We start from the raw sequence: 12443 nt of genomic DNA on the forward strand, positions 1-12443 counted from the left end.
TTACCTGATGGTTTCTTCGCATGCTCCAAATGGAAGCTTCCCAAACTCCTCTACTCCAACCTCGCCTCCGAGAAGGTTGTCAAAATCTGCCAAAAATGCAGAGAGAAAAAGTAAACATTGTAGCTTTATGTTAATACATCTTTGCATACTGATACGTCATATTTAAAATAGATAGGGTGGAAAAATAGCTTTCTTTAACAAATAAAAATGTTTATTTTTTTTCTTTTTTCCTCGCTTTTTGTTTCTCTTTTCTAGCTTTTTAAGTAATGATAAAATAATACAGTAATAATGATTTTTTGTTTTTTTTAAACGCTAACTACTCCAATTTTGCGCCCTGATTTTTATCTGAAGGATAGATTTTCTTGTGTGCTGAGAAGTACTAGGCAGTGGGCAATTGCGCACCTATGGAGTTTAAAGTGATTACACAAATTACATTAGAGGCAACGTGTATGAGGTGTCTTGCCCCAGGCCTGGACAACACATGAGTTTGGGGGACAGTTGGAATCGAACAAGCAACCCTTGACAACCTGATGCCTTGCTTTATCCCCTACGCTAAGGCGGCAACAACCAACAAACAGACAACAAAAAGACCCAAAAAAAATTAACCATGAAAAAGAAAAATATTGAGTCAGAAAAAGGAAAATATGCAACCATGTAACACTGTCAAATAAAATGCTACGGTAGTTGTTTGAGGCAGTTATGTGAATAACTCCTGTATGTCATGAAATGTTGATGACAAAACAATGTGATAAAATACAGACATATTACGAGAGGCAAAGTCAGATGTGTAGGTTTTGTTCCAAATAAGTTAGAACATTACAACTATAGAATATTTTTTTTGCATTTGTAATATTGATAATGATTTTTATCTCCATGTATACCTACCTGGAGGCTGCAATGGCCAAGAATGTTGCTGCCAGTCTTGAAGAATGTAGGTAAAACGGATCGCAATGTTGATTGGCGGTAATGGGTACATGGAATATCCCTAAAGAGAATAATAAAAGTAAATTGTGGCACAACTCATCATATGTACATTATTAGAGCCAAAACAACTACTACTGCAAGCTTTCATAATATAGCAGTCATTAAAGTTTCAGAAATCATAGCAGTTAATAGAACTGCAACTATTTCTTAAGGGCATTTGCAAACCGGGCACCTTGTATTGTCGGGGTACTGGCACATTGAAAACTGAAAATTTGGAAAAATATAAGTTTGAAAAGGAATACAGTAAGACCGTGGTTATCGCGGTTAATGGGGACCAAAACCACCCGCAATAAGTGAAAATCCGCTAAGTAGCGGCGCACCTTCAAAAATAAATATATATATATATATATATATTTTTTTAATTATTATTTTTTTAGACCTGGTTAATGGGGAACAAAACCACACGCAAAAAGTGAAACTGCGAAGTAGTGACGACCCTTCAAAAAGAAAAAAAAAGAAAAAAAAAATTCTTTTTTTTTTTTTTAATTATTATATTTTAGACCCGGTTAATGGGGAACAAAACCACCCGCAAGAAGTGAAAATCTGCGAAGTAGCGACGCCCCTTCAAAAAAAAAAAAAAAATCTCATCTCACCATCTGCACCGCTTATCCTTATTAGGGGGACGCCGCGTCCGCCGAACTTGCTCTGTCACGCGGCCCGGGAGTGATCTCCGCCGACTAAATGTTCGAGTGTAGGTTTCTTGATTGAAATAGAGACCCCTCGCTACTTTTGCGCTTCAATTATCGCTGGTTTACTCCTTTGCAGGAAAAAAAATATTTATCAAAAAAGAAAAGATGCATCCTGCACCTCGAGGAATGTTTCGGGCAGTCAAGATTCAAGACAATTGGACATTCGATTTGAAAGAGAGAAAAAAAATAAAAGGAAAAGAATACTCCCCGCACTGACAGAAAAGCTCTTGGAAAATAACTCGCGCTGTGGCTCAGTCAGCTTGCCCACTTGACAGCACAAGAGGAAAGTCTGGGGCGGTGACAGCCAAGATTCACGCCAGTCATCCAGCACCTATTGACTTTAGATCTCCACTGCTGATTGGCCAATTCATATCATAGCGTGTTTCATACTGTATTGTGACCGGATACATGCTCCGCGTTCACTCTGCATCTCGATAAGCGTTTATGTCCCGCTCCTTTGGCCTATCGAATACTTAGTTGTCTCTCCCTCTCGTTCACCCAGCTGGGCAGGGCTTTGATCAAGGCACCCCCATCAAAAAAAATTCATCGAATAAATAATTTTAAAGAAGTACTGGGTGTTCTCTCTCTCTAACTCTCACTCTCTCTAAGAGGTCACTATTAAATTGTGCATGTAGCTACACTACAGATTAAGAGCTTGATCACAAGGTTTTTCAGCCTGATAAAATATCTAAAAACTGTTGAAGTGCTCCAGAGACTAATTCAATACAACACTTAGTACAAACATTAATTTCACCTCTAAAATAAATTTGTCGATCAATTATTTATTGAAATGATTTATTGATTGCCTATATATGCGACAACAGACATATCCATCTATCCATCCATCCATGCATACATACTAACATAATCAAGGAATACCAATTAAATTACATTTTTTAATGTTATTTTTTTATTTTATTGTTATGGAGTGGTCGGCAGCGGGCATTGTTGAACTTACTGTTTTTGATTTAAAGATGTCAAGGAGGCCGGACAGGTGGTTGTATTGACTTGGGACTTTACGAAGGTGTACCATCTCAAACTGAGTAAGTACACCATGTCCTTGGCATTCACCAGAATACAGTCTTCTCCACTTTTGTTGTATTTGAACAAACATTGGGACTTGGCTAGTTGGATATGACATAAAAAAAAACATTTCAAATTGTCAAATGATCTTAAAGGCTAATAAATGTTAAAATACTGTGGCATTTTCAAACAAATGATGTGTCTCACCAACCACTGTTCACAAGAGAAACTGAGATAGCGCTCAGAAGCAAATTACATTTGGACTCGCTTATGACAGCCTCAACGTTGGCTCCTGGAGATATGATGACAAACTCTCGTATACCATACCTGTAACAAAAGTGAAAGAGGTAACTTGTCTCTGTTTACATTTCAGTATGCACTGAAATCTTTCAGGTTAATTAGAAAATGTTTTCAATAGAAAACAATTGCTACAGAACTTACAAATCTAGGCAAATGTTGACACAAACCATGGCTCATACTAAATTTAAAATTTCAAAAGTATGATTCCAATTTGCATATTTTTTCAAAGGAGATGGCAAATAAGTGAACATACATTTGCCAAATTCTGTTCGTGTGGGAGGTACAGGAAGCAACAGTGCGCTGCTTTTTTCCACAATGCATTCACTCTCTATAAAACATGGAGGTGACGTCAAAAAATATTTGAGCTGCCCTTCTGAAGGATTAATGAGTGAGGTTCTTCCTCAATCTGTTGTACAATTTTCATTATTATATGGTTCAGGCATTAAGTATTCTATACATACACTGTTGCATTCACAACTGGAACCAAACTGTTAGAATGTACTTTATTATTCAAGGATGTAGGATATGAAGTTTGCCTAATTTTTATCACAGCATACCTGTATTTCATTTCAACCGTGTGCTATTAAGACGTGAACAGGGCATTATTTTTTCAAATGCAAATCTTGAAATTTGAACGAATCATTTGATAAACATCTAATCACAGGAAACAATTTAAAACCTCAGACAAGGCACTGGTATTGGATAAAAACCCATCGATACCAAACCTTGACCACTATGCACGTTCTTGTGTGGTAAAGTTAACAAATTTTGTTAAAAGATTAAAATTTACAGTATTCTTTGTTTAATATTTAATTTTTACAATAAAATCGGCATGAGAGTACAACTGGAGGCTCAAACTTACCATCTGACCAAGCAGTGGGCTCGGGGAGGGAAGTCATTATTCATGCACAAAAGGTCCTGCATTGCAGAAGGAAAGGGAGCTGGAAATAAAAGCGTTAATAGTGGCATTCCATCAATCTATACAAAACATTATAAAATGACAATGATGAAGGCATTTTTTTTTTTTTTACATAATTCTTTAACTAGGTGTTCAAGTATGGCCAAACGCTACATTTTAGTTTTTGGTATGTCAGTAAATCCATCCAGTTAAGGATTAATTATTTTTTTTACCAACGCGCGTCTACATAATGTTATTTAAAAGTAAGAATATTTTTCACCATAAACAGCAAGCAAGACATTTGCTTAAAAGGCTCTGTAAAACGTCTAATCTCATCTCATTAGCTGCACCGCTTATCCTCAGTAGGGTCGCGGGGGTGCTGGAGCCCTTCCCAGCAATCATCGCTCAGTGGGCAGGGGACACCCTGAACTGGTTGCCAGCCAATCGCAGGGCACACAGGGACAGACAACTCACTCGCTCATTCACACCTAGGGACAATTTGGACCGGCCAATTCACCTGAAATGCATGTTTTTGGAATGTGGGAGGAAACCGGAGCGCCCGGAGGAAACCCACGCAAGCACGGGGAGAACATACAAACTCCGCACAGGAAGTCTGGAGCTGGATTTGAACCCACGCAGGAGGTTCCCATGACTTGAACTGTGCCGCACATGCGCTAACCACTGCGCTGCCGTGCTGCCCCTCTGTAAAACGTATTATTCGATTAAAAGGCTTTAAATCATAAGAAAAAAGCAGTAAGATGTAATTAAAATTAGTAGTTCAAGACAAACAATATGTGAGTTGTATTTGGTCCATTTTTTTCACAGTTAATTTTTAGGCTCATTTCTTAGTAAGCAATATTTTACATTCCATTAATAACATGTCGCAAGAGGGTTGGTGGTTTTTTTTGCCTCTGCGGATTTGATTGCAAAAATCTAAAATTTTCTGTACTAAAATACACGGCTAACTCTTAGTGTTGAGATAGCACTTGTTAGTTTTTTTTCCTGTATTATGTTTCGAATCATCGTTTCTGCCTCTTGCTGCCTAAGCATGTGTATGTGGTTTGATTTTGCATTGACCAGCTGGCAGAGATGGGAAGCTGCGTCGTGGCCGTCATAGACTTTCTGGACTAGTTTACAGGCTGGGGGCGTCGTTGCTGTCCTGCACTTTCCAGACAAATTTTCAACATGTTACCTTGTGTTTACTATGTTTGTGTACAGTAAAGCTAATTGTGATTCACCCTGGTCATCCTGGAAGGGGGGTTACCACTTGTAAGGCCCCTTCTCGAGGTTTCTTTTTTCCTCACGTTGAGGTTTTGAGTTGTTCCTTGCCCGCGTGTTGGTTTAAGATCAGGTAATTGAGTAATTGTAATCCTGTGCAGTCCTTTGAGACATTTTTGTGATTAAGGGCTATATAAATAAATGTGACTTGATATGTGACTTAATCCAATAGATAAGAAGATCACTGAGACTGCTGTTTTGGTCAAGCTCATGTGTCAATCCAGGGATGGGAATTTTTAGGTACACCCTAAACATTTTGAGCCAACTGCTTAACAAAGAGAATTAAGAATGTAATTTATTCAAGCTATGATCTTTTAACATTACAAACTTACAAAAATGCACACATAAGCTAATATGAATCCAAATGACAACTTCAGTACCTGACGTTTAATTAATGTTTTGTTGATTTATTTATTTATATATTTATCAAAATGTTTCACATAGTCTGAATTTCACCTTTAATGCCACTTGTGCCATTAAAATAAGCTAAAAAATAAAGAACAAAAAACAATCGTGTGTTAATATTGTTTTTTTTTAAGCTGACTAAACCATCAGTATTAAATGGCCAGTCCAAACTTGTCCCTAGGTGTGAATGAGCGAGAGTGAGATTTCAGTCCCTGGGCGCCCTGCGACTGTCTTGCAACCAGTTCAGGGTGTCCCCTCTCCACTTGCCCCAAGATAGATGGGATGGGCAGCAGCACCCCCGCGACCCTACTGAGGATCAGTGGTGCAGAAAATGGTTGGATAAACCATCAGTTTCCAATAACCGATGATGAGAAGTGCAGGTACAGTCATAAATTATTTGATTAAGAGAGATGTCCATGCATCACATTTCAGTGAGTGTGATCATTGTGACACTAGCATTGCCTTAAACAGCATATACATTACTTTTATTTTCAATAAAAAAAAAAAACACCAGGTGGTGTCACCGAGGTTGCAGGTTTCAAATCACAGGTTGTAATCGTAGCCTGTTCATTCCCTTGAGACCTTTTACATACACTTGACCTCACCTCGTGACGACACCACGGCGGACGGCAGTAAACCGTATTGAACATTGGGTGAGGCCAGTAAACAGTAGACATATACAGTAATCCCTCGGTTATCGTGGTTAATGGGGGCCAAAACCAACCGCGAAAAGTGAAAGTCCGCGAAGTAGCGACGCCCTTCAAAAATGCTTAAAAAAATAAAAAAATAAAAAATGTATTATTATTTTATTTTACTATTATTATTTTTTAGACCTGCGAAGCTCTGAAACCGCGAACGTGGAACCACGAAGTAGCGACGCCCCTTCTAAAATGCTTAAAAAAAAACATATATTTTTTTAATTTATTTTATTTCACTATTATTATTTTTTAGACCCGCGAACGTTGAGCCGCGAAGTATGTACTTAATATACCATTCGCACCTCCTTCACATTACACCATCCCAACCCTCAGATCTTTCTCCTCCCTACATCTCACCATACCCGTTGCCCATCTCAGCTCCATCAGGAGCAGAGTTTTCAGGTGTTTTGCCCTCCAGCTCTGGAACTCATTTCCACCTGACCTTTGAAATTCCATTACCCTGTCCATCTTCAAATCCGCAATCAAAATCCATCTCTTCCGACTTGCCTATCGATAATGAATTGCCTCACAGGTCACTCCTTATTTTTTAAACTGTGTTTTTATTTTTTCTTGCTTGATTGTTTTTCCTATTTTTATTGTTTTTTTTTTATATTCTGTGTACAGCGTACTTGGGTGTCCAAGACGCTTTGTCATAAAATGTATTATTACTATAAAATATTCTACTTTCAACTTTTTAAGGACCCCTCAAACAAGGCATCCCAACCCTAATGGTAGTAGGGGAGGAGGCTACTACAAGTCTGGCCAGGCAACACTTAAATGCCCCTGTGGGGTTCATATTTTGGCTTTTGCTTCTTTCACCTTGCCTTTTGCTGTTCAAATTTCACAAGGCGAACTGCTTCAACACAGCTTTTGGATGAGAAGGTGTTCGTTAACATTGGCCTGCTTAGAGTGGCCAGGCCAAAACTACTCACCTTTATGTTCTGCCTTACTTATGACTGTTCATATTTTATGTTATTTTATATTTTTTAGTAATCAAAATTTGGACGTTTATGAATCGATTCAGATGTGTTCCAAAGATCGAAATGTTCCTCAACACCTAGTACCACCCCTGGGCCCCCCCAAAAAACTCAATTTAAATACAAAACAATCTGTAAAAAAAATCTAATTTAATGTTGATGAACTGTATACTATACCTTCTTCCAATTCCATATTTACATTATTCTCATCTTCTTGAACCAATGCGTAGTGGGTCATAGAAAATTTAAAATCTACAAAATGAATCTCCTGAGATTTCTCCTCCCAAGTGCAGCCTGTCCAGTCACCCTGTGTAAATAGAGTGCAACAGTTAGACACAAGGGGCTATAAATTTAGGGTAATCTACATTTTGAGATATTAAATAAATTTACCCTTTTATGGTTAATCTTTGCCGTCGTGTTTCCAGTTAGCTTCCACTCATTTAGGACTTCTTCAACCTTGGAGATGAACCTTTGATAGAGAAATTACATGGTTATTATTTTGTTATTTACCATACAAAACTTGTTAAGCGAGTTGATGGAAATAACAAAAAGGGTTTTTTTACTGAATGAAAGATTGTTTGTACTACTTTGAGGCACTACATTTACGCACAATTAAAGCTGATGTAAGCTGCTGTTGGTTATGTTTAACGTGCATTAATGCTGTGTGAAAATGTTTTGGGGAAATAATGTTTGTGACCCGCCCATGCATTTGATATGCCCCCATGCGAATGATGTCGCCCACTGCTGGAAGGCCATTAGTTTATTAATTTGTAGCAATGTAGGTCTTCAGTATTATAAAGACAATACATCATCAGTGCAGTTAAGAAATGTAGTTTGGACTCCATTTGACCCTTTGCTTGAACATGCACTTAGTTGAACCCTTGGCTTTGACATGAAATTTGGGCTAAATGTTTTGTCCTAATTGAGAAAACAGAAATTTTACAAAGAAAAAAATCCTCTCCTCTCCATCTCTACTCCCTAAGAAACAGCAAGGCAAAGAAAGGGGGCGGGAGACCGAAAGGTCTCGCAAACTCTAGTTATAGGGAGACTAAATGTGAGAAGATGTGAAAGTAAAGTGACTGAGTGGAAGAAAGAGGAGACTGGAAGGATGATGACTAAAGGAAGGTCGATGTGTTAGCCTTGAGTGAAACAAAGATGAAACGAAATGGTGAATTCCAGCTTAGAGGTATGTATGGTAGAAAGTCTGGAGTTACGGGTGGACATGCTAGAGAAGCAAAGGATAAACTGGCTGGAGTGGAAAGAGATATCTTCCAGATTGATGTGGGTGAGGTTAAAGTGGAATGTAGAAGTATGGATGTTTATAAGTGCATATGGACCTTGTTCACGGTTGAAAATGTGGTTGGTGTATATGGAGTACCAGGAAGAAATGAGAGTGGGAAGATATTGATTAAGTCATGTGTGGAAAATGAGTTGGTGATTGCAAATACATTTTTTAAAAAGAGGGACGTGAATAAGGATACCTTTGTCAGAGTGGATGGTGGTGAGATGGTGGACGGAGCACTGATGGATTACGTACTGGTTAGGAAAGGGATGTTAAGTAGATTGTTGGATGTGTATGTTTGCAGAGGTGAAATAAGTGGTATGTCTGATCATTTTATGTTGAAGGAAAACTGAGAATAGATGGATTGTGGTGGGCTAGTTATAAGAAGAGTGTGAGGGAAGAGGTGAAAATGTAAAAGTTGAATAAGGCAGAAAAGGAAAGAGTTTAAGGAGAGGATAGGGGAAGATTATGAACGGATTAGAATAAAAAAAGTGGAGAGTGTGGAAATGGAATGGAAGTAGTTTAAAGAAGCACAGTTGAGGAGTGCAAAAGAAGTGTGTGAAATGAGAAAAATTGGTCGAGGTATTAGGAAAGGAAGTGAATGGTGGAATGATGAGGTCTCAGAGGCTGTGACATAGAAAAGATGTGCCTTTGAGGAGTGGCTGCAAGATAAGAGTGGTGATGCGTATGAAAGGTATAAAGTGAAGAAAAGGTTGGTAAAAGCGGTAGTGGAAGCAGCGAAAAGGAAAGCAAATTATGAATGGTGTCGAAAGATAGGTGTGAACTTTGAGGAAAGGAGAAAAGTGTTCTGTAAAGAAGTGAAAAGAGTAAGAAAGAGCGAGTCTGGAAAGGAAGAGAAAGAAAAAGATAAGGATGGTAGATTGCTGGTTAGCGTTAGTGCAGTCAGGACAAGATGGGCAGAGTATTTTGAGGATTTGCTAAATGTGGAGGATGGAATGTTGGGTGATTTAAATGTGAAGCCTGTGGAAACATGGGAGGTGCAAGAGGCAGTGAAATAAATGAAAGGGGGAAGGCACCTGGGTTGGACGGTTGTACTGCTGAATGCTTGAAGAAAGGTGGCATGGCTATGATTGACTGGTTAGTATGCTTGTTGAATGTATGTTTTTTAAGTGGTGTGGTTTCTGTTGATTGGTGCAGTACATGTGTGGTGCCATTGTATAAGGGTAAAGCTGATAAGTATGAACGTAGGTATTCAAGAGGTATCAGTTTGTTGTCTGTGCCGGGTAAGCTTTATGGAAGAGTCTTGATTAAGAGAGTGAGAGGAAGAAGAAATGAGGTGGTAATGGAGGAGCAGAGTGATTTCAGGAAAGGAAGAGGATTTGAGGATCAGGTGTTTGCAGTACGACAGTTGTGTGAGAAATATTTTGCAAAAGGTAAGGATGTTTATTTGGCTTTCATGGACTTGGAAAAAGCGTATGACAGAGATGATAGAGAGGCGTTGTGGCAGGTGATGGTAATGTATGGAGTGGGTGTTGGAAGCATTGAAGAGCTTTTATGTGAACAGCAGAGCATGTGTAAGATAAGGAGTGAGATAAGTGAGTGGTTCCCTGTTTTGACTGGTGCGAGACACGGGTGTGTGATGTCACAATGGCTGTATAATGTGTACATGGATGGTGTGGTGAGAGAGGTAAATGCAAGAGTATTTGGCAGAGGTGTAGACATGATGGATAACAGTGGAACAGTATGGCAGGTAAGTGAGTTGTTGTTTGCAGATGACACAGCGCTTGTGGCTGATTCTGAGGAAACATTGAGAACGTTGGCAATGGAGTTTGGATGAGTGTGTTATAAGCATAAGTTATGTGTGAATGTTGGGAAGAGTAAGGTGATGAAGTGTTCACGTGATGGAGTGGGCATGGCGTTAGAAATAAGATTGCAGGGACAGGTGCTGGAATAAGTTAAAAGCTTTAGGTACTTCGGTTGTGATGTGGCTGCAGTTGGTGGAATGGAGTGCGAGGTATTGCACAGAGGTAATCAAGGAAGCAAGGTTTTGGGTGCTCTGAGGAGAGTGATGAGCAACAAGAGTTTGAGTATGGATGTTAAGAGGGGAATGTATGAGAGTGTGATTGTGCCGACTGTGTTGTATGGTGCAGATACTTGGATCCTGAATGCAGATTTGAGAAGGAAATTAAATGTTTTTGAGATTAAGTGTTTGAGGAGTGAGTTTGGAGTGACAAGATTGGATAGATTGAGAAATGAAACAGTAAGAGACAGAACCGGAGTAGTAATGGAACTGAGCAAGCGTGTGGATAAGAGAGTCCTCGTTTGGTTTGGACACATAAAGAGGATGGATGAGGGGCGAATGTTGAAGAGGATCTACAAAGCAGAAGTAAATGGAAGGAGACCAAGAGGAAGACTGTAATTGAGTGCTCTGCAGGAAAGAGGTCTAAATATAGTGGAAGCTAGAGCTCTTGTTGGTGATAGGAATGAGTGGAGAGGTGTTGTAAGGATAGTGAGATGTTTAGATGTGTTCTAAGGGATGGGCAGGACGCCCGTATGATGCGGCAGGGGTAAACCACTGAAAGCTGTCGGGGCCTGCTGTTGGACAGAAGAGTGTGTTGTGTCACTCTGACCCGAGTGACATGGACGCTTTCTTGTGTCCCGTTTCATCTGGAGGGACGAAAGCATGACCAAATTGGTGCCAAGGTGCTTTTCTTGTTTGGGTGTTTGGGCAATTGGGTTGGCCATGGTCCAAAACCCTTTGTGTGTGTTTTTTGCTCCTTTTTATTTTCTTTGTTTTTGTATGTGTTTGCCTTGCTGTCGATCACCCCTCTTGAGGGATATGACCAGGGTAGACAGAGAGATAGACATATTTTCCCCCTTGCTTGTTTGGGTTTTGTCCCGGCACTCCGGTTTTATCCCACATTCGCAAAACATGCATGTCAGGTTAATTGGCTGGTCCAAACTGTCCCTAGGTGTGAATGAGTGAGTTAGTTGTCTCTGAGTGCCTTGCAGCTGGATGGCAACTAGGTCAGGGTGTCTCTTGCCCACTGCCCGGAGATAGCTGTGAGGGGCTCCAGCACGCCTGCAACCCTACATAGGATAAGCGGTGCAGATAATGGATGGATGAATTTAACACTGGCGTAAAGAGCCCATTTTTGGGGGTGCTCAAGAACCCCAGAATTCAACCCAAGGACCCCCAAAAATTTAACAATTTTTAAAGGTCTCTTTTCCTTAATAAAGGACAGGATAGGCTCTGGGTAAAATATACAAAAAGTAAAACAAAACAAAATGTGAACAACACAGCATCGGAAATACTCCACTGTCTTGAAATTGTTCAGTCCATTTGATTCCTAGCAGCGGTCTCGCTCTCCCCGCTAGACGTTTTGCTTGGCTAGTGTCACTTGGACCATAGCAGTGGAGATTGTGTATTACGATGAGAGTATGTTATTTAATTCATTAATAAAATGAACTTTCAGTTAGTAACAACGGCCTTGAACAAATGTTAAAATCGTAACGAGAACATTCAATTCATAAAAATGGCCTTTAAAAGTAAAAGTATTTAGCAAAATGTTTCAATTAAAATGTTAATTACATTTTTTTTTACATATCTTATCACTTTAAGTGAAATGAAAAAAAAATGTTTTTAACTAGCCAGACACTCACTCAGACCAAAACTCTGAACCTAAAAGTCCCTGGGATTTACATAAGCTCTCATAGTACAGTATTCGCCTTTAGAGACCGATCAATCCGCATATATAAGTAAACGTTCAAGACAAATACAAAAATCATATAACAGTACCTCTCCCACTCAGAAGCTGCGGTGAAATCTGTAATCTCAAACACATCTGATTCGGACTGAAATTGAATAAAAATTTGTTTTAACATACGATATGCTGTAAATTTTTTATTACCAATATAATTCAGTACAGGATTTATGTCATTTTCTCA

The 12443-nt window shown here is 39.2% G+C and overlaps 2 protein-coding genes across 5 annotated transcripts in view; one reads left to right on the plus strand and one right to left on the minus strand.

The window, feature by feature from the left end:
* Window positions 1-12443, minus strand: part of LOC148373748 (rab3 GTPase-activating protein catalytic subunit-like) — a 191423-nt gene that overhangs the window by 177544 nt on the left and 1436 nt on the right. For both annotated transcript variants that reach the window (XM_088329100.1, XM_088329107.1), the window contains 8 exons: window positions 12295-12350; window positions 7643-7721; window positions 7430-7559; window positions 3859-3937; window positions 2904-3023; window positions 2632-2797; window positions 886-985; window positions 5-86 (listed from right to left, as the gene is read on the minus strand). In XM_088329100.1, coding sequence (XP_088185226.1) covers window positions 5-86; window positions 886-985; window positions 2632-2797; window positions 2904-3023; window positions 3859-3937; window positions 7430-7559; window positions 7643-7721; window positions 12295-12350 — 812 coding nt within the window. The remainder of the gene's footprint in view (window positions 1-4; window positions 87-885; window positions 986-2631; window positions 2798-2903; window positions 3024-3858; window positions 3938-7429; window positions 7560-7642; window positions 7722-12294; window positions 12351-12443) is intronic.
* stat5a (signal transducer and activator of transcription 5a) overlaps window positions 1-12443 on the plus strand; it is a 192627-nt gene that overhangs the window by 42198 nt on the left and 137986 nt on the right. The window lies entirely within an intron of this gene.

The sequence above is a fragment of the Urocampus carinirostris genome, chromosome 1 (genome assembly GCF_059441175.1).
Source record: "Urocampus carinirostris isolate Australia breed hairy pipefish chromosome 1, RoL_Ucar_1.0, whole genome shotgun sequence".
Lineage (NCBI taxonomy): Eukaryota > Metazoa > Chordata > Actinopteri > Syngnathiformes > Syngnathidae > Urocampus > Urocampus carinirostris.